This window comes from Melospiza georgiana, chromosome 28 (genome assembly GCF_028018845.1).
Source record: "Melospiza georgiana isolate bMelGeo1 chromosome 28, bMelGeo1.pri, whole genome shotgun sequence".
NCBI lineage: Eukaryota > Metazoa > Chordata > Aves > Passeriformes > Passerellidae > Melospiza > Melospiza georgiana.
The window spans coordinates 2,062,614-2,084,029 of NC_080457.1; the positions used below are offsets into that span (position 1 = coordinate 2,062,614).

The 21,416-nt window shown below is 54.8% G+C and overlaps 3 protein-coding genes across 3 annotated transcripts in view; 2 read left to right on the top strand and 1 right to left on the bottom strand.

The window, feature by feature from the left end:
- Nucleotides 1-1,573: 1,573 nt before the first annotated feature.
- Nucleotides 1,574-10,083, top strand: GRB7 (growth factor receptor bound protein 7). Its single transcript, XM_058041695.1, has 14 exons — nucleotides 1,574-1,700; nucleotides 1,796-1,940; nucleotides 3,158-3,314; nucleotides 4,294-4,415; nucleotides 4,486-4,563; nucleotides 4,652-4,789; nucleotides 4,870-4,980; nucleotides 6,384-6,482; nucleotides 7,616-7,696; nucleotides 7,827-7,943; nucleotides 8,022-8,082; nucleotides 8,168-8,255; nucleotides 9,180-9,273; nucleotides 9,353-10,083. Exons 1-14 carry the CDS (start codon nucleotides 1,582-1,584, stop codon nucleotides 9,497-9,499), a joined length of 1,557 nt encoding a protein of 518 aa, XP_057897678.1. The 5' UTR covers nucleotides 1,574-1,581; the 3' UTR covers nucleotides 9,500-10,083.
- A 323-nt stretch (nucleotides 10,084-10,406) lies between these two features.
- Nucleotides 10,407-13,970, top strand: RDH8 (retinol dehydrogenase 8). The gene is made up of 6 exons (XM_058041751.1): nucleotides 10,407-10,503; nucleotides 10,588-10,749; nucleotides 11,943-12,122; nucleotides 12,195-12,288; nucleotides 12,383-12,566; nucleotides 13,571-13,970. The coding sequence occupies exons 1-6, from the start codon at nucleotides 10,407-10,409 to the stop codon at nucleotides 13,808-13,810; spliced, it is 957 nt and encodes a 318-aa protein (XP_057897734.1). The 3' UTR covers nucleotides 13,811-13,970.
- Nucleotides 13,971-17,264: 3,294 nt separating this feature from the next.
- The window catches only part of IKZF3 (IKAROS family zinc finger 3), a 35,845-nt gene continuing 31,693 nt past the window's right edge, over nucleotides 17,265-21,416 (bottom strand). Inside the window, exon 8 of the mRNA XM_058041628.1 lies at nucleotides 17,265-19,668. Coding sequence (XP_057897611.1) covers nucleotides 18,962-19,668 — 707 coding nt within the window. The 3' untranslated portion in view covers nucleotides 17,265-18,961. The remainder of the gene's footprint in view (nucleotides 19,669-21,416) is intronic.

Here is a 21,416-nt window from a genome sequence, read left to right on the forward strand (position 1 = left end):
GTGTCTCCTGTTTGTCCCACACCCATCCTGGTGGTCCTGAGCCCCTCAGGTCCATAACACCACAACCCCGATGTCCCCTGTGTCCCCTCTTTGTCCCCTGGTGCCCCTGGCCCCCTCCAGCCCCCCTCCTCATAACCCCAATGTCCCTGTCCCTTTGCCCAATGCCCCCTTTGGTCCCCTGCTTGTCCCCACCCTGCCACTGCCACCAGCCCAGGGCTCACACCGGGGTGACCCGAGGCCACCACGGGGGTGGTGCCAGGGCGGTGTCCCCGCTGCCAGGGCCCTGTCTGTCACATCCTCCCCTCCGTGTGTCCCCTGCTGTGTCCCCAAATCACCCCGGGCACTGCCAGGGAGGGGACACCGGGAGCAGGGATGGAGCAGAGGGATGGGGACAGGGACACGGTGGACACAGGGATGACACGGGAGTGACATCAGCCCTGCCAAGCACGGACTTGGACCCCAGAGGTGGCAGCAGGGACGGGCAGCGGGCAATGATTAACGCCGTGTCCCGCGGCCACCGAGTGCCACCGTGAGCGCCACCGCCGATGCCACCGTGGGTGCCACGTGTGTGCCCCGTGTGCCACGTGCTGGGGGGGCCGCGGGACACGCCAGGGCCACATCCCGGGGCCGGTGCCCGGGTGGCACGGGTGGCACCGGGCGTGGGTGGGGACACGGCGGGGGCTGGCGGCCGTTCCCACGGCGGCTCCCTCGCCCCCGGCTCCGGGGCCCGGATGCCAGCGCGGTGAGCTGGAGCTGGGAGCGGCTGCGGGACCGGTTTGGCCGGACCCGAGGGGAGTTTGGGGCTGAGGCGCCGCCGCCGCCACGCTCGGCTTCCTGCTCTGCTCGGCGCCGCCGCGGCTCGGCCTGGCACGGCTCGGCCTGGTAAAGCTCAGTCTGGCAAAGCTCGGCCTGGCACGGCCCGGTATGGCAAAGCTCAACCTGGCACAGCTCGGCCTGGTAAAGCTCAACCTGGACGGCTCGGCCTGGCACGGCTCGGCCTGGTAAAGAGCCTGGCAAAGCTCAGCCAGGCAGAGCTTGGCCTGGTAAAGATTTGCCTGGCAAAGCTCGGCCTGGTAAAGCTCAGGGGCATGGCTGAGCCTGGCACGGCTCAGCCTGGCAGAGCTCGGCCTAGCACAGCTCAGCCTGGTAAAGCTCAGCTGAGTAAAGCCCAGCCTGGTAAAGCTCAGCCTGGCACAGCTTGGCCTGGTAAAGAGCCTGCTAAAGCCCAGCCGGGCAAAGCCCAGCCTGGCACAGCTCAACCTGGTAAAGAGCCTGGCACATCTCAGCCTGGCACAGCTCAGCCCAGCATCCCCCAGCGCTCCCAGCCCCTCAGTGCTGCTGGGGGCATTCTGGGGGTCTCACCAGGGGCTGTGCTCACCATCAGGGCTCTGCTCCAGCCCCCAGCACCCCCACAGGACCGGGGGGACAGGGACACCCCCTTGGTGTCCCAGATCCCACCCAGGGCTGGGGTCCTACGTGTCTGGGCAGGGAAACACCTGGGGGCTGCCCACACCTGGCCACGACCCCCCCAAATGTGCTGGTGGCTGCCAGACCCCCCTGTCTGCCCCCACAGATGATGCCATGGAGGGGGGGGCTCAGCAGAGCGGCCTCTGGGAGCCCCCCGAGCAGGAGGGGGGTCCTGCAGAGCGCGATGGGGGCGAGCTCCGGCGCTCCCAGCCCCTCTTCATCCACGGCAGCAGGTGGGTGAGGCCCGGGGGGGGGTCGGGGAGGTGAAAGGGGGGTTCAGGGGGGGGTCACAGGGGGTGTAGAGCTCACCCTGCCCCCCTCTCTGCAGCCGGCAGCCGCCGCAGGAGGAGCCGCGGGCGTCGTCGCTGCCCAGCATCCCCAACCCCTTCCCCGAGCTGTGCAGCCCCTCCAACTCCCCCATCCTGAGCAGCCCCACCCTGGGACAGGGACCGCCCCGAGAGGGCACCTCCCACGTGAGTCAGGGGATGGGGATGGGCTGGGGAGGGGGCTGCGACCCTGTTGTTGCTATCTTGTTGTATTTCATATTTCTAGAGTCCCATACGCTTGTTATGATATTCTTATTTTCCACAGCTCTTCAGGCTGCATACCTCCATCATGTCGGGGTCACCAATTGTTGTTATCTTATTGTATTTCATATTTCTAGAGTCCCATACTCTTGTTATGATATTCTTAAAGTCCATATCTTCTAGCTGGTTCTCTACCATGCAGCTCTTCTCTGCTGTGCAGTTCCTCATGGCTTCACAGGGGCTCCTCCTGGGCTCTCGACCCACCCCCTTTTATCCCAGTTATCTTTGCAAGCCACAGCTGCTGCCCAACTAAGGACTTCGCAGCTGTGGCTCATTTGGAATAACTAGGACCCACTTATCCAACACATAGATTTTGTAGGGACTCTCACTACATTTCCCCCCTTTTTTCTATTCAAATGCAATATAGATATTCAAGTACAATATATTCATTTCCTTTACAATACATGTTTTATCCCAAGACTCAAAGGCCTCATACACCACACAAGTACAATACACACAATCTTCCACAGCTCTTCAGGCTGCTACAGCTCTCAGGCTGTCCTATTTTCCACAGCTCTTCAGGCTGCATACCTCCATCGCGTCGGGGTCACCAATTGTTGTTGTTATCTTATTGTATTTCATATTTCTAGAGTCCCATACTGGTGTTGTTATATTCTTAACGTCCATACCTTCTAGCTGGTTTTCTACCATACAGCTCTTTCTCTGTAGCACAGTTCCTCATGACTTCTACAGGAACTCCACCAGGGCTCTCGACCCACCCCCTTTTATCCCAGTTGCCTTCATGAGCTACAGCTGCTGCCCAACCAAGGACCCCGCAGCTGTAGCTCATCCAGAGCAACAGGACCCACCTATCCAATACATAGGACTCTCACTACAGGACCCCTGCACGGGCTGGGGAGGGGGTTCTTTGGGGCACCCCCCAGGCGAGGTGAGAGTCAGGGGGCTGGGAAGGAGGGATTCCATCCCCGGGACAGGAACCACCTCTCCCAAATGAATCAAGACTTTGGGGATGGGGGATGATCCCATCCCTGTGATAGAAACCACCCCCCACACAATCTGGGGAGCAGGAGGTGGGTGGGATGATCCCACCTGCGCTCCCCTGGTTCCGGGGGGCTCCCTGACAGCCCCTGTGCCCCTCGCAGGTGGTGAAGGTGTTCGGTGAGGACGGCGCCTGCCGCTCCCTGGAGGCCTCGGCGGGCACCACGGCGCGGCAGCTCTGCGAGACCCTGGTGCGCAGGACGCGGGCACTGCACGACCACAGCTGGGCCCTGGTGGAGCTGCACCAGCACCTGGCACTGGGTGAGCAGCCCTGGCCGTGGTGGAGCTCTCAGGGCTCCCAGGAGGAGGGAAGAGATGATGAGAATCTTGGCTCTGTCAGAAGGCTGATTTGTTATTTTGTGATATATATGTTATATTAAAAGAAAATTATATATTGAAGCTATAGTAAGAATAGAGAATGGAGTACTCTGTTAGTGTAAGAATAGAGAAAGGATTCATCAGAAGGGGAAAGGAAAGGAAAGGAAAGGAAAGGAAAGGAAAGGAAAGGAAAGGAAAGGAAAGGAAAGGAAAGGGGAAAAGGAAAAGGAAGACAAAATCTTGTGACTGACCAGAGAGTCCAAGGCAGCAGGACTGTGATTTGCCATTAATTAAAAAAAACCAACATGGACCAATCACAGATGCACCTGTTGCATTCCACAGCAGCAGATAACCATTGTTTACATTTCGTTTCTGAGGCCTCTCAGCTTCTCAGGAGAAAAAATCCTAAGGAAAGGATTTTTCATAAAATGTGTCTGTGACACCTGGGGGCACTTAGAAATGACTTGGAAATGCCATGGAATAGTACAGAGATTGCTGGGGGAAAATAGAGCTAGGAAAAAAGTTTGAAAAGGTGGCCTTCAAATAAGACTGGATACTTCGGAGAAATAGAACTGTGAAGGATGCATTGCAGTAGGAGCCATGAGGGGTAATTTTAGAGGATTGGCTTTAAGGCATTTACAGCATGGTGTTACAAAAGCTCATAGGCCAAAAAACACTTATAATGTATTGTAATTATGAAATAATTGGCTGCTGATTGTGATGGCGTGAATTATAACATCTCACCCTTCACATGAGACTGAAAACAGAACAGAAGTTTTTAAAACACCTCTGAGTTACCCCATCTCTGGGTCAGAAAAGGGCTCAATCCCTGGGACCCCCCCACCACCCGGCTGACCCCGTGGGACCCCCCACCACCCGGCTGACCCCATGGGACCCCCCACCACCCCCCTGTCCCCCCCAGAGCGCTGCCTGGAGGACCACGAGTCTGTGGTGGAGGTGCAGAGCTCCTGGGCCCCGGGCGCCGACAGCCGCTTCGTGTTCCGCAAGAACTTCGCCAAGTACGAGCTCTTCAAGAGCAGCACGGTAGGTGGGCACCCTCTGGACCCCCCCTTTGGGCACCCCGAGGGGTCTCTGCTGAGCCTGTGTCCCCCAGCAGCTGCTGTTCCCCGAGGTGATGGTGTCCAGCTGCCTGGAGGCCAACAAGAGCATGGCGCACTCCGAGCTCATCCAGGTACGGGGCACCGTGCCCAGCCGTGCCCTGGGCACCCTGCCATGCCCTGGGGACCCCGCTGTGCCCCTCAGCCCTTGTGTCCCCCCAGAATTTCCTCAACTCTGGGAGCTGCCCTGAGGTCCAGGGTTTCCTGCACCTGCGGGAGGCCGGGCGCAAGGTCTGGAAGCGTTTCCACTTCTCCCTGCGCCGCTCGGGGCTCTACTACTCCACCAAGGGCACCTCCAAGGTGAGGCCAGGGGGTCCTGGGGAAGGGGGACATGGTCAGGGGGTCCAGCAAGGCCAGCTCTGACACCCCAAACCCCCCAGGACCCCCGGCACCTGCAGTACTTCGCCGACCTCACCGAGTCCAACATCTACTACGTGACGCAGGGCAAGAAGCTCTACGGGACTCCCACCGAGTTCGGCTTCTGCATCAAGGTGGGTACCACAGACAACTTTTATGAAAAATCCTTTCCTTAGGATTTTTCCTCCTGAGAAGCTGAGAGGCCTCAGGAACAAAGTGTAAACAATGGTTATCTGCTGCTGTGGAATGCAACAGGTGCATCTGTGTTTGGTGTCATGTTTGTTGTTTCTAATTAATGGCCAAACACAGTCAGCTGGCTCGGACTCTCAAAACTCAAACCAAACCTTTGTTATCATTCTTTCTTTTTCTATTCTTAGCCAAACTTCTGATGAAATAATTTCTTCTATTCCTTTAGTATAGTTTTAATATCATATATATCATAATAAATATCATTAAAACTATTCCTTTAGCATAGTTTTAATACGATAAGTATCATAATATATGTCATTAAAACTATTCATTTAGTATAGTTTTAATATCATATGTATCATCATATATATCATTAAAACGATTCCTTTAGTTTTGATGATATATATTATAATATATATATATATTAGGATATATATACAGATATATATCCTAATATATATCATTAAAACTACTCCTTTAGTATAGTTTTAATAGAATATATATAATAATATATCATTAAAACTATCCCTTTAGTTTTAATTATATATATCTATATAGATATATATATTTTATATAGATATATATAGAGATATATATACAGATATATATCCTAATACATATAATTAAAACAATTCCTTTAGTATAGTTTTAATATTATATATATCATATATATATAGTTTAATATAATATATATCATGTATATAACATATATAATATATGATAAATATTATAGATAAAATATATAATAATACATAGTTAGTATATATAATATATACTGTATACTATATAATATATGGTATATACGGTATATACGGTATATACTATATACTATATTCTATATACTACAGACTATAGACTTTAGACTATATAATATATGATATATAATATATAGATAAAATATATAATAATACATAGTATATATAATATATACTATATAATATATATATAATATATAATATATGGTATATTATATAATATATACTATATATAATATATGGTATATACGATATACTATATACTATATAAAATATATAATATATTATTTATTATATATTATATATAGTTTAATGTAATATATGTAATGTTAAAATGTATAGTTAATGTAATATATAAAATAAGATATATCATTAAAACTATAATATAGTTTTAATATCATATATATAATATATACTATCATATATATCAAAACCTTCTGAAACACGGAGTCAGATCCTCGTCTCTCCCCTCACCCTGGGACCCCTGTGAGCAGTGTCACAGGTGGGGATGTCCCTGCCTGGGGATGTCCCTCCCCCTGTCCCCTCCTCGGCGCCATCCGGGGCTGCCCCGTGACGGCTCCGATTTCCCGCAGCCCCACAAGGTTCGGGGCGGAGTGAAGGGTCTGAAGCTGCTCTGCAGCGAGGATGAGCAGAGCCGCAGCTGCTGGATGGCGGCGTTCCGCCTCTTCAAGGTGAGCTCCAGTCCCCTGCCCGCTGGGATGGTGCCAGAGGGGTGCCGGAGGGATTTTGGAAGGATGCTGGAGGGATTTTGGGGGCGTTCTGGAGGAATACCGGGGTGGGGATGTGGTAGAAAGCTCGCGCAGTGTGCATCTGTGTGCAGACATGGAGATGAGAAATGCTTGACGTGGAATAGGACAGAGAGAAAAAGAACTAGGAAAAAAAAATTCAAAATTTCAAAACTTAGAATGTCCGTGGAAAAGAACAGACAAAGAACTAGGAAAAAAAAATATCAAAACTTAGAAAGCCATGGAATAGGACAGACAGAAAAAGAACTAGGAAAAAAATTCAAAATCTTAAAACTTAGCATGCCATGGAATAAGACAGACAGAAAAAGAACTAGGGGAAAAAAAAAAAATCAAAATTTCAAAACTTAGAATGCCCTGGAATAGGACAGACAGAAAAAAATTTCAAAATTTCAAAATGCCCTGGAATAGGACAGACAGAAAAAGAACTACAAAAAAAAATTTCAAAGGATGGCCTTGCAAATGAGACCAGATACTTTAGAGAAATAGAACTATGAAAGATTCATTGCAGTAGGAGCCACAAGGGGTAATTTTAGATAATTGGCTTTAAGGCATTTACAGCATGGTGTGACAAAACTCAGGACACCCCAAAAAGCACTTATAGTGTATTGTAATTAGGAAATAATTGGCTCCTGATTGTGATGGTATACATGGAATATATATGGAATTATAACTTCTGTGTTGCCTCACCCTTCACACAAGACTGAAAATAGAATGAAAGTTTTTAAAACACCCCTCAGTTGCCCCATCTCTGGGTCAGAAAAGGGATTAATCTGACAGTGCTGGGGGGATGATGGGGGGGATGCTTGGGGGATACTGGAGAGGTACAAGGGGGGAATGTGGATGTTTCTAGAAGGATGCTGGAGGGATGACCCCATGCCAGTGCAAATGCTTCAGGGTGGGTGTCCCTGTGCCCACGAGGAGTGGGTGCAGAGCTCCCCACCCCTGCACTGGGTGTCCCTGGGTGTCCCTGGGTGTCCCTGGGGGGCTGTGGAGGTCCCTGGGTGCTCCCCCACCCCACAGCAGGGCCCCCCCAGCTGACAGAGCTGTTCCCCCCCCAGTATGGGATGCAGCTCTACAGAAACTACCAGCAAGCACAGGCACGGCTGAGCCAACCGCCCTGGATTGGCCCCACACCCCTGGTGAGTGTCCCCTGTCCCCTACAGCCCTGCTGAGTGTCCCCTGTCCCCCACAGCCCCTGGGGACCCTCTGGTGACCCCCCTGTCCCCCACAGCCCCTGGGGACCCTCTGGTGACCCCCCTGTCCCCACAGCGCAGCGTCTCGGACAACGCCCTGGTGGCCATGGACTTCTCGGGGTGCACGGGCCGGGTGATTGAGAACCCCAACGAGGTGCTGAGCGTGGCCCTGGAGGAGGCCCAGGCCTGGAGGGTGAGTGGGGGTGCTGGGGAGTCGGGGGGAGCCCCCCTGAGCCCACCCCAACGTCCCCTGGTGTCCTTGTGTGCCCAGAAGAAGACGACGCACCGCTACAGCCTGCCCGCCGCCTGCCACAGCTCCCCGCTCAGTGCCGGTGAGAGCCGGGCTCACTGCCCGCTTTGGGGGGTCCCTGCCTCGTCCAGGGGGTCCCCCCGAGTGTGACACCCTTGTCCCCGCAGCCATCCACCGCACCCAGCCCTGGTTCCACGGCAGGATCTCCAGGGAGGACACCCAGCAGCTCATCGGCCGCCAGGGCTTGGTGGATGGGTAAGGGACACCCTTGGGTTTGGGGGGTTTGGGGGTCCTGGGGGGGACATGGAACTCCAGGGAGGCTCAGGAGCACGGGGGTTAGGGGGTCTTGCAGCTCCTGGGGGGATGCAGGGTATAAATGGGGTTGGGGGTGAGTGATTCCCAGGTTGTTGCAGGGTTTGGGGGGCACGGAGACTGCCAGGGGTGCCAGGGGATGCTGGGCTACTCCAGGATTTCACAGGGGGTTTGTGGGACCCCTTTTATTGTAAATCAAAGGTGACTCCAGTGGAGGTGAGAGAATGATTCATCTGACTCCATGGATATCAGAAGTTTAATTAATTACTTTATTATACTATATTATATACGTTTCATCTAAATTGAATCTGCCAAGCACTCACTCTGCACGGAATCTTGTGACTGTCAGTGACAGTCCTGACACACAAAAAATCCTCACTTTGGGTGAATATTTTCCATATTACATTCTACTTTGGCACAGCAAGTAAGATAAGAATTGTGTTTTCCCTTTCTGTGATGTTCAGAGAATGTGAATCTCAGAAATCCTTGGGAAGAATTGTGCCTTGCTTTTCTCTGTGAAGAGAAATGTGGGGATATGCACCTGGCCCTGACAGGCCAAGGAAACAAAAGTTCCACACTTTGGGTGAATAATCTCCATATTGCATTCTACTTTGGCACAAAAACAGGCACGGCAAATGATGAAAATTGTGTTTTCCCTTTCTGTGATGTTCGGAGAACGTGAATCCCAGAAAACTTAGGGAAGAATTGTGCCGCGCTTTTCTCTGTGAAATGTGGCAACAACGGGTGACACTGTGAGGGCACAGGGGACACTGGGAGGGCACAGGGGACACTGTGAGGGCACAGGGGACACTGTGAGGGCACAAGGGACCTGGCCCCAGCCATCAGTGACCCCTCTGTGCCTCGCAGGGTGTTCCTGGTGCGGGAGAGCCAGCGGAACCCCAAGGGCTTCGTGCTGTCCCTGTGCCACCTGCAGCGCATCAAGCACTACCTCATCCTGCCGGTGAGTGCCAGCCTGGGGCTGGGGGTGCCCGGGGGGGCCGGGCACGGGGGTTCTGACCTGCAGCCCCCCACCCTGGCAGAGCGAGGAGGAGGGACGGCTTTACTTCACCATGGACGACGGGCAGACGCGCTTCGCCGACCTGATCCAGCTGGTGGAGTTCCACCAGATCAACCGCGGCATCCTGCCCTGCAAGCTGCGCCACTACTGCACCTGCGTGGCCCTCTGAGCCCCTGGGGGCTTGGCACAGCCTGGCACCACCAGCACAGCAGGGTTTGGCTCGGCCTGGCACTGCCAGTGTGGTTTGGCACAGGCTGGCGCTGCTGGTTCAGTCTCGTAGCACAGCTCGGCACAGCCCGGCATGGAACAGCCTGGCACAGCCTGGCACTGCTGGGGTTGTTTGGCACAGATTGGCCCTGCTGATATGGCATGGCTTGGCACAGCATCACCTGCGCAGTTTGGCACAGCTGGGCACCAATGACATGGCACAGCTCAGCACAGCCTGGCACTGCTGGCACAGCTTGGCACCAGTGGGATGGTTTGGCACAGTCCAGCACCACCAGCATGGCACAGTCTAGCACAGTTGGGTGGTTTGGCACAGCCTGGCACTGCCAGCATGGCACAGCCCACAGCAGGACCCCCACACTCAAGCACTTTCTCCTCTCTGCCCTGCAGCACCAGCCCCGAGTGCCCCTGCCGGGGCCTGGCACTCCTTGCCCCCGCACCAGGGCGCGTTTTGGGGTCCCCAGGAGGGGGTCCTGGGCTGTGGGCGTGAGGGGGGCACCCATCACCGTGTCCCCCACGTCTCCACGAGGCCAGTTGAATGGGACGTGTTTTATACCAGTGATAAATAATAAAGGTTATTTTTGCAGAGCTCCTGCCTCGCTCCTTGGCACACGGCTGGCAGCGTCCCCATCTCCCACGCCTGGCAGCGTCCCCATGTCCCGCTGTGTCCCCAGGGTGCCACACAAAGGCCGCTCTGTGCTCCGGGGCACCACGTGCGGCTCAGCCACGCCGCAAATCCCCGGCAGGGCCGATTATCCAGCGGGGATTAAGGGCTCGGATTTGATGGGGGGGGGGGAGCCGCTATAAAAGCGGGGGGCTGGCGCTCGGAGAGGGGGGGGTGAGGCCGTGCCATGGCTCCCAAGACGGTGCTGATCACCGGCTGCTCCTCGGGCATCGGGCTGGCGCTGGCCGTGCGGCTGGCCAGGGACAAACAGCGCCGCTTCCGAGGTGAGCGGGGCGCAGGGACCCCCCACAAACCCCGGAGGGACCCCCCGAACCCCAGAGCGGGGGCTGAGCCCTCTGTTCCCGCAGTCATCGCCACCATGAGGAACACGGGCAGGAGCGCGGCGCTGGCGGCGGCGGCGGGGCCGGCGCTGGGCAGGACGCTGGAGATCAAACAGCTCGATGTGTGCGATGAGAGCTCCATCCGCGCCTGCCTCGACAGCATCCCCGGGCGCCACATCGATATCCTGGGTGAGACCCGGGATTCCCGGCCCTGCGTGAGCCCGGTGACCCCCCCCAGCCCAAGCTTGTCCCGTGCCAGGGACATTTGTGCTGCCAGGGCTGGGACCCTCCGTGCCAGGGACACCTGACCCTGTGCAGCGGGGACTGTCCGTGCCAGGGACCCCCTGTGCCAGGGACCCTCTGTGCTGGGACATTCCCTGTGCCAGGGACCCTCCAAACTCAGGACATCCCATTCTGGGGACCTTCCGAGCATTGGGGACCCCTCACACCATGGACCCTCTGTGCTGGGACATTCCTTGTGCCAGGGACCTCCAAACTCAGGGCATCCTGTGCCAGGGACTCTCTGAGCTCTGGGGACCCCCTGTGCCAGGGACCCTCTGTGCTGGGACATTCCCTGTGCCAGGGACCCTCCAAACTCAGGACATCCTGTGCCAGGGACTCTCTGAGCTCTGGGGACCACCTGCACCAGGGACCCTCTGTGCTGGGACATTCTCTGCACCAGGGACCTTCCAAACTCAGGACATCTCATTCTGGGGACCCTCCAAGCATTGGGGATCCCCCACACCATGGACCTCCTGTGCTGAGATATTCTCTGCACCAGGGACCCTCCAAAGTCAGGACATCCCATTCTGGGGACCTTCTGAGCATTGGGGACCCCTCACACCATGGACCCTCTGTGCTGGGACATCCCCTGTGCCAGGGACCCTCCAAACTCAGGACATCTCATTCTGGGGACCCTCCAAGCACTGGGGACCCCCCACACCAGGGACGCCCTGTGCTGGCACATTCCTTGTGCCAGGGACCCTCCAAACTCAGGACATCCTGTGCCAGGGACCCTCTGAGCTCTGAGGACACCCTGCACCAGGGACCCTCCATGCTGGGACATTCCCTGTGCCTCCAAACTCAGGGCATCCCATTCTGGGGACCCTCCAAGCACTGGGGACCCCCACACCAAGGCCCCCCTTTGCTGGGATATTCTCTGCACCAGGGACCCTCCAAACTCAGGACACCCCATTCTGGGGACCCTCCAAGCACTGTGCCAGGGGTCCCTCATGCACAGGGACCCCACTCCCTATGCCAGGGTCACCCTGCAGCAGGGATCCTCCACACCCAGGACACCCCATGAATCAGGGACCCCCCGTGCCCAGGGTGTGGGATGCCCCTGCCCAGGGCACACCCCACTGATGCCCCCTGGCCCACAGTCAGCAATGCCGGGGTGGGCATGGCGGGACCCCTGGAGTGCCAGAGCCTGGCAGCCATGCAGAGCCTCATGGACACCAACTTCTTCGGCCTCGTCCGCCTGGTCAAGGAGGTGCTGCCCGACATGAAGCGACGCCGCGGGGGCCACATCGTCGTCATCAGCAGCATCATGGGCCTGCAGGGTAGGGGAAAATGGGGTGCTCTGGGGGGACCAGCCCTCGCCCAGCCCTGACTGGAGCTCCCCGACCATGCAGGTATTGTCTTCAACGACATCTACTCGGCGTCCAAGTTTGCCGTGGAGGGTTTCTGCGAGAGCCTGGTGGTGCAGGCGCTGCGCTTCAACGTGGCGTGAGTGCGGGGGCCTTGGGGCAGGGTCTGGGGGTGCCCAGTGCCCAGTGCCCAGTGCCCAGTGCCCAGTGCCCAGTGCCACATCCCTGGGCAGGATCAGCCTGGTGGAGCCGGGGCCGGTGATGACGGAATTCGAGACCAAGCTGTACGAGGAAGCCGAACGCGCCGACTACTCACGGACAGACCCCGAGACGGCCGAAATCTTCACCAAGCTCTACCTGAGGAACTCCAGGGATGTCTTCACCAGCCTGGGCCAGACCCCCGAGGACATTGCAGAGGTGACAGGCGGGCAGGGGGTCCCAGTGGGCTGGGGCTGGGCTGGACAGAGTTGTTAATTAGCCCTGACAAGGAACAGCAATGCCCAGGAAGCAGTGGGGCAGCTGACACCCAGGCAGCTCCATCCTGATGGGGCTGAGCCTGGCTGGGAATGGGAACAGGAATGGTGGTGGGATGGATGAGAATGTGGATGGGATGAGAATAGGAATGGTGGTGGGATGGATGAGAATGTGGATGGGATGGGAATAGGAATGGTGGTGGGATGGATGAGCATGTGGATGGGATGGGAATAGGAATGGTGGTGGGATGGATGAGAATGTGGATGGGATGGGAATAAGATGGGAAGGAAGTGGGGATGGAAATGGGAGGAAATGGAGTGGGAATGAGAAGGGATGGAGATAGGGGCAGGATGGGATGGGGTAGGATGGGATGAAGATAGGGATAGAATGGGAAGGAGTTGGGGATGGGATAGGAATGGTGATGGGTTGAGATGGATTAGAGATAGGATGGGAAAGGCTTGGGAATGAGGGTAGGAAATGCATGAGAAGGAGATGGGATGGGAACGGGGATAGGAGGAGAATGGGAAGGGAGCAATGGGAATGTGAATGAGGATGGAGGCGCAGATGTGGATGGGATGGAGGTGCAGATGTGGATGGGATGCAGACAGAGTTGAAAGGGGACAAGGGTGGGATGGCAGTGGTGGTGGGCTGGGTCTGCGGGCACAGGAAGGGGACAATGCCATGCCCTGGTGACAATGCCATGCCCTGGTGGGCTGGAGCACAGGAAGTGGACAATCCCATACCCTGGTGGGCTGGGGCAGTGGGCACAGGAAGGTGACAATGCCATGCCCTGGTGACAATGCCATGCCCTGGTGGGCTGGGGCACATGAAGGTGACAATGCCATGGGCTGGTGGGCTGGGGCACAGGAAGGGGACAATGCCATGGCCTGGTGGGCTGGGGCAGTGGGCACAGGAAGGTGACCATGCCATGCCATGCCCACGTGCAGCACACCCTGCGGGTGATCGAGGCGCCCCGGCCGCCGTTCCGGCACCAGACCAACGTGGCGTACACGCCCATGGCCGCCCTCAAACACGCCGACCCCAGCGGTGCCCTCATCACCGACGCCTTCTACCAGCTGGTGTTCAAGTACGACGCCGTGCTGCGCTTCGGCCTCCGCGCCATCCGCCTGCTCCGCTGGAAGGCTCAGAAGGTCAAGGCTGGCGCGCGGCTCCTGGGCTTCAAATAAACCCTGGTGGCTCCTGGGCACTGCCCGGCCCATCCCGGGCACGGGGGTAAAGGGGCAGGACCCACACGGGGTTTCGCTTCCCGTTGCCGGCCTGAAATATCTGCCACATTAAAATGGGAGGGTATTTATAACCAGCGCTGGGGGAGCGATGCAGAGCAACTTCCTGCGGGAGTGCAGCGGCCGTGACGGGGCTGGGAAGGGCTGGCAGCTGCCCCCTGCCTGCCTCCTGCTCCCCAGGGGCACCTGGGCCTCTGACCCATGGCATTGGCACCCGGGGGACCTCGCCCTGTCACCCCTGGTGCTGTGTCCTCCTTCCTCCGGGCGCTGCTGTGGGGTGGGGCTCTGTGCCAGCCCTGTCTGGGGCACTGGGGCAGCACAGGGGGTGCAGGAGGGCAGAGGGCAGAGTGGCAGGGGTGTGGGGTGTGTTCAGAGGGGCACAAGGAGGGCATTTGGGGTGCAGGGTGGGGGTAAGACGTAAGGCAAAGAATGAGTGCAGGGCAGGTGCAGGGATGCCCAGAAGCTCATGGGGGGCTCCCCGCCAGCTCTCTGTGGTGACAACGGGGTGGGTTCACCCTGGGCACTGGAGTGTGGGTGCCTGGCGTGACAGCCCCGGGAGGTGAGAGCAGGGGAAACCACAGGAGGCCCGGCATGAATCAGCCTCGCTGCTGAGAAACCTTCCTGGCTCCCCCTGCCCTCCCTGGCACAGCCCCCCGAGCCCTGGAGGGACCCCCAGCCCCACGTGGGGGCTGCATGGAAGCGGCTGCAGCTCCGTGTGCCCCGCGCGTGGCATCTCCGGGACCCTGGGGACAGGATGGAGGTGGGGAAGGAAACATTTTTGCATTATCCTCCCCTCTTCTCGCACGAGTTAATGGCACAGCGGCGGTGGGACCGTGGCGCCGGGGGTGATGGCAGCACCTGTGGGACGTGCAGGGGTGACATCAAAGCGGTGACAGTGTCGCTGCCTCCCCCCTCTGCGGTTTCTGCAGATTTGACTAACTTTCTCCGCTTGGGGGGCAGGATGGGGGGGAGGCAGGCGTGACTCTGCCCGGCCCCGGGGAGCAGCAAGGGGGGCCCCCGGCACAAAGCCACAGCGGTGGGAAACGGGGCTGAGGGAGCACAGGAGGGGACAGGACCTCCCTTATACACCCCCAGCCCCACGGTGTCCCCCAGTGCCCAGAGGAGCAGCAAAGGGGCTGGAACTGGGGGAACTGGGCGGAGCCCCAGCCCCGCTCCCAGCCTTGCTCACGGCACAGAGAGGGGGGACAGGAGCTGCTGTGAGTGAGGTGGGGAACACCTGGTGATGTTTGAGGCTGGGGAGCATCACCTCCCACGTCCCTGGAGCATCCTCCATGCCCACGGAGCACCGCTGTCCCCTCCATCCCTGCGGGTGCCGGGGTGGAGGCGCTGTCCCCGGGGCCGGAGCCGCGCGGGTTGGAAGTAAATTCTTCTAAAAACAATCGTCCGCTGGGACTTTCCTGTCGCCGGCTTGTGACAATCGCCAGCCTCTCCCCGTGTCCTCGATCCCCCGAGGATTTCGCTGCCAGGTGCCGACTCGCTGCCATGCAAATGCGGCGCCGCATTTAACCCGGCTGGAGGGGCTGGTTCGGCGGCTCCCCGGGGGCTTCACTTCCCTCCCGGCTCAACGAGGGGGGCACCAGGCGTGACACAAAGCTGCTGTCCCCGTGCTGGCGGCCCGGTGACACTCACGGCCCCGTGTCCCGCTGGGAGCCAGAGCTGGGGACATTTCCAATGTCCCTTCCCCACATTGGCTCTGCCCCCCGGATTTAGGAACCCGACCCACGCCAAGGGTGGGAAACGCCGCGGGGAGGGTGACTCAGAGCAGGGCTGGGGAATTGGGACACCCAGAGGTGGTGGCAGTGACTCAGTGCTCCCCGTCCCCTCCCCGGCACCGTCGGGTTTTGGGTGCAGGAGCCGGCCGGGATGCTCCAAGGATGCAGAGCAGCAGCCGGAAGTTTTTCTGGGATTTTTTTTTTGTGGATTACGAAGCGTATTTCAACACGAGGACAGGAGAAACGAGTTCCTCTATCACGATTACAGCTATCAGCAGATAAGGATCTCGCTGTCACAACACCAACTGAAGGTTTCTGTAAGACTTTAAAGGGGTTTGGCTCTAGGCAGGAGAAGGTTGAGGGGGTTTGGATGAAATAAATTCTTATTAAGGAACAAAGCAGGATGGGAAGCCCCGAGCCCCCTCTGTCTCACCCAACCCTCAGAATGTCCCGACAGCAGCAGGGGGAGAGACCCCTCAGTGTTTGTGCAGCACCCGGGCTGGAAGGAAGTGAAGGGAAAAGAAAAAAAAGGATCCTCTGACTTTCTTCCTTTCTTTCTTCTCGGCTTTTTTTCGTTTCTGTTTCTCAAGCGTGTCCAGCTCTTTGTGGCAGGAGGTGTCGGGGGGGAATGAAAGAAGCGCGAACAACGTCAGCCTGGTACCGCAGGTGCTAAAAGGGCCGGGGGGTTGGTGAGAGCCTCCACCCTCCCTCCCTGCCGGGATGTTTCCATCTGCCCGACCCAGCCCGGGAACCACGAACCCACCCCAGAGCCCCAGCGTGGGGCTGAGCTGCCCCCAGCCCACAGCTCTCGGGTTAAACCGTTCCTCTGCTCACCAGAACCGGCTCCATCACCATTTTCCAGCGCTCAGAGGAGCTGGTGATGTTATTTTACACCTCTGAGTAGCAGGTTCTGCTGAGCACAGCCTCCACCATGGCACAGCACCCTGTGGGGACGCAGATTCCATCACACCTGTGGGGTTTACAGGCAGCCCCAGTGCTCATTCCCACTCCTCAGCCAGCTCTGGTCACTCCCAGATCTGTTTTCATGGCTGGCAGAGTGGATATTTATTTACTGACATTTTTAATACTTAAAAATACAGTTTAAGCGCCCGAGGTTCATTTCTTGGTGCTAAAAGCTCCTTCCCTGAGCCTCCCTGCCCACTCTTGGGGTGTAATTCATAAGTAAATGAAGAACCAAGCGAGATGGACACACCAAGGCACCAGAGACTGCTCCAAACCTGTTCCAGACCAAAATAACCAAGCCAGGAGCAGAATAAATCAGGCTCTGAACCGGTTTTCCCATCTGTTTTTCTCAAACAAGGTGGTTTCCAGAGTTTCTCCAAGCTCAGGGACCTGCCCTGGACCAACACATCCCCCTCAACATCCAGACATGGCCCAATGGGATTCCCATCTCCCAGGCCAGAGCAGCCCTGTGGGACAGGAGTGAATGATGGGGTGTGAAGGAACAATTAATATTTTTAAATGAACCCATTACCCAATCCTCTTATAGAGAATGAGATTTTTGGATGGCTCCAGGAGGTCTCTCTCTGTGGATTCCTTGAAGAACCTGCCCTTGCCTGCCCTCAAGTCAGGACATCATCATTATTTAAATATTTTATTCATTTATTGACAACTCTTTGGTTTTGAAAGCTAAGCCATTGAAAAGTAAGCTTCACAAAATCAGAAATTGATAAAAGACAACCACAATGTCCTAAAAATGTCGGACTTAGAAATGTCAGGGCAGCAGTGAACCTCTGGAATTCTCTAGGAAACTCTCACTCCCTTTCCCTCTCTTTTCTGGACCCAAAGCTTGGCCCTTGGGGCTGACCCTTGGTGGAAGTGCAGCCTCCCTCACAGGAGGAGCATTGGTCACATTGTGACACAGGTGGTCACTTGGGGAGGGCCAACATCACCTTTGTCATGATGGAGCTCTGGGAAACATCCTGAACCTGCTTTGCAGCTCCACACACAACAGCAGAAGAGTTCTCCTCAACCCCAGGGATAGCAGGATCCTGGATTTGCTCTTCCACAGCACTCTGGATGCTCAGACACACTGCAGGCTGATTTATCCCTCTCCAAATCCACCTTCAGTGGAAAACATGAATAGAAATTTCTTATTTTGTACCTTAAAATTCAGAGAGGAAATAATTGAGCCAAAAAAATTCAGAGGGAGGGATGAATTTCAGTATTTCTTGACCCTCAGCTCTTCAACCTTCCCTCAGGGAAGTGATTGGATCACCAGGGAATAACACAAAAGCAACACAGCTCTCAAACCACACAAGGGATGCAGAAAGTCCGTCAGAACACTCCTAACTACAGGATACAAAAATATTTTGCAAAGATTAAACCTTCACTCAGCAAAGCCGTTACCAAACCCCTCTCCAGCCCAGGGACACCAACACAGCTGTGGGGCCACAGGGAATTGTTGTAAAAACCAACTTCAAAGGGATGGCACCTGCTCAGGGTGTGGAGCTGCACCTCCAAGGGCTGTCCTGGTGTGGGTGTGGCTCTCACAGCCCTGCCTGGGGTCTCACCTGTCCACAACAAGCCAGGACCAACCCATGATGGCACAGCCACACGTCCTGCTGTGGGACAGAGGCACAACACCCAGCACAGCTTCATCCTCGTTCTTGGCAGCCATCAGAAAGGAGGAGTTTCCAGCAATGAAAATTGGGATTTCCTCCAAGCCACATGGATGAGCCAAGCAGTGACCTCGCTGGGTATCCCAAAAATATGTACTGTTAAAAAATCCCAACCCCAAATAGGTCTCATTTCTCATTTTCCTCTTACTGAATAACTTTAAGGAAAGTCAGCAGTGGGGTAAGAAAAATGAAAGTGTGCTACACTTTTGTTAAGGCTTAGGGGGAAAGCTTTAAAGAGGAATTAATAATTCCTCCATTTTCCTGCCCTGGTTTTCCTTGTTTTGGGGATGAGCCACTGGGATTATAACTAGGAAAAGCTCCTCCAACACACTCTGACTATTCACCTGAATGAGCAGGGGAATTGGCATGAAAACCTTTTGTGCCGTCTTAAAGCAAACTCTATAAAAACAAACACAAGTTAAAAATTGAAAACATCATAAATGGCTCTGAAATTTCACAAAAATAAAGTTCATATCAAAACCAGTCTCTGCTCCTGGTGTTTCCCACAGTCCCACTCACCACAGCAGCCAGGCAGAGATGCTACACAACACTGAATTATCGAGAAAAACAAATTTAAAAAATGCGTCACCTTGTGACACACTTCAAACTGGCCTAAAAAAATACTCAAGAAGACTTCATTACGCTAATTAAACCCCTAACCAACCAAGCCTCCCCTTTGACAGCAAACACATCCTTTGACCTTGGAAGAGCAGGTCCTTTCACTTGAGCACCACTCTGTGCTCTCCCCGGGCTATGTGCGAGGAGAACTCGTAGCGGTCGTGGCTGCGGTAGCCGCAGACGTTGCACTCGAAGGGGTCGCGGAAGCCGTGGCAGCCCATGTGGATGGTGAACATCACGTAATCCAGGAAGAGCACGCGGCAGTGGTCGCACCTGTACACCCCGATGGCCTCCCCTTCCTTGTTGATGACCTTGAAGGCGTCGCGGGGACAGATGGCCGGAGGCTTGATGATCTCGTAGGGCCTCGGGAAATCCTTCAGGGCCTGGAGGCCGTTGCGGGCCGGAGCCGCCGCCATCACCTGGCTCTGGTGGAAGGCGGGGTTGGGCCTCTCCTCGTGGTTGCTGTCAGTGTCTGTGGAGTCGTGGCCGCTGTTGTTGGGGGAGAGGCCCCTGTCGGATGACAGGCTCTTGTCCCTGAGGTGGCTCTTGTCGGGCTCGGTGCCGTTGGGGACGCTGGGGACGTCGGCGGCGCGGGGCAGCGGCAGCGGGTACAGGCTGCTGATGACGGGCACCATCTCGGCCGTGGGCGCTGGCGGGGTCTGCACGAGCGGGCGCAGGGCCTCGGCGCCCAGGTAGGTGATGGCGTTGTTGATGGCCTGGTCCATCATGCGCCCGTGCATCATCTCGCTCTCCTTCTCGTACAGGAAACTGGAGTTGTAGTTGACATCGAAGCTGGGGCGTTTCTCACCTGCAAGAGATGAGAGGGGAAAATTACCTGAGTGGGGAAATTTTGGAATTCAGGACATCCCTCTGGCTTGCCCAAACCCCTGCCAGGGGGCTCAGAGACCTTGTCACAGAGTCCAAGATACCTGTGACTTTGATTATGACCCATGGAAAAATTATCAACCTTATATGAGGATCTGCAAGCCACGAAAGTCTAAGGAGAATAATAATTAGTTTGTCACGGGGTGAAAAAATAGATTTTTTTGAGTTTTTAGAACAGGAGTTCACGGGGCAAGATGGAGGAATCTGGGCATGTCCAGCCTTTCTCCTCCTTCTTCTTGGCCTCCATCTTCTGCTGTGATGTTGGCACTTTTGGATTGGTTTAGAGTAGAAGCTCACTGTCTAACATAGGTGATAGGAATTGGGAAGTAATTATAAATAATGTACACATAGTTTTTAGTATAAAAAGATAACGCCAGTGTGCCTCTGTCTGACCTCTGAATGGACCTCGGCAAGTTAAGAGAAAGAATTTTATAGATAAGAAACAATAAACAACCTTGAGAACAAGAACTGAAGAGCTCTGACTCCTTCTTTGACAGCCAGGCTGGGAAAAGAGACTTTCTAACACATCTTGGGGTCGCTCTGAGCAGCAGAAGTCCCGAGAGGTAAAGAGCTGTTTAAACCCTGTGATGACTTTTCTAAAGGGCAGAAATCTCTGGGAATGGGGCATGATATGCTCTCTGCTGAAAGAGGCTGTTCTTAGACACAAGCAGCTTTTGGGTGGGGTATTTGTTTTTTTCATATTTTTTTAAATCTCAGGCTTAGAAGCAAACCAGTCTAATAGAGGAGGTGGTGAGGGCACTTTCTGAGATTCATCTTTGACAAGTCCTTGGACACTGAAGTCAGTTTTCCCCACTGTCCTTTGACAACTACAGCTTACTCTGCACCACACCTGGCTTCTTGGATCTCTACACAGGTACTCAGGTAATCCAATACTGGCAGATAAAAATATAGATATAAACATCCTGCAGTTAGGGTCAGGGTTAGTGGGGGAAAAATTTTTTTTCCTCTGGATGTGCTGGGGCTTGGAAAGTTCTGGACTGGAGAGAAATGGAGGAGATTGCACCTGAAATTCTGCTCACACCTCTCTGAGCAGCACAGAACTCCTGTTCTCTGTGCCAGCTGCAAGGAGGAAACAAACTGCACCCCAACAACACTAAAGACATTTTGGAGGTGAATGTCTAGAAATAAGTAACTGAATTCTGTGGTTAATAAAAGCATAAACTTGTTCATAGCTTAAAAAAAAAATACAACAAAAAAAAAAAAAAGAGCAGATGAAAGGTTTCACATGCAAGTGACTCGCAAACATTAAATCCACGAATCTCTTGGTTACGGTAACTCGAGTGGTGCAGATGTTTATCAGTCACCTGTCAACACCCTGACTCAATGTGTATGAAACTCTGGGGTTTCACTGCAGAGGCAGAAAACCAGGAGCTCACGTTTCTTTTCTAAAACACTCCAAAAGGTTAAAGAACCACAAGAGTGCAACTGCTCCCAGCCCGCAGCACCACTCGCCGTCCAGCTTCACACGGAGGGAAAAAAATGCTGCAGTATTTTTGGGTGACTCATAAAACCAGCTCCAGGCAAGTGAAAGATGTGAATAAATTGGGATTTAAGTAGAAAAAAAATAACAATAAAGGCAAAAAGGGGCAAAACTCCATAAAAATTTTGGTGTTAAGAGTCACTGTTGTGAAGTAAAATAAACTTGATGTA

Bases quoted from the DNA above. Each gene is read 5' to 3' on its own strand.
- GRB7 (XM_058041695.1), top strand. From the start codon at position 1,582: ATGGAGGGGGGGGCTCAGCAGAGCGGCCTCTGGGAGCCCCCCGAGCAG. The intron at 4,416-4,485 runs GTAGGTGGGCAC...TGTGTCCCCCAG, and splicing joins AGCTCTTCAAGAGCAGCACG to CAGCTGCTGTTCCCCGAGGT. The intron at 4,564-4,651 runs GTACGGGGCACC...GTGTCCCCCCAG, and splicing joins CGCACTCCGAGCTCATCCAG to AATTTCCTCAACTCTGGGAG.
- RDH8 (XM_058041751.1), top strand. From the start codon at position 10,407: ATGGCTCCCAAGACGGTGCTGATCACCGGCTGCTCCTCGGGCATCGGG. The intron at 12,123-12,194 runs GTAGGGGAAAAT...CCGACCATGCAG, and splicing joins CAGCATCATGGGCCTGCAGG to GTATTGTCTTCAACGACATC. The intron at 12,567-13,570 runs GTGACAGGCGGG...GCCCACGTGCAG, and splicing joins CCCCCGAGGACATTGCAGAG to CACACCCTGCGGGTGATCGA.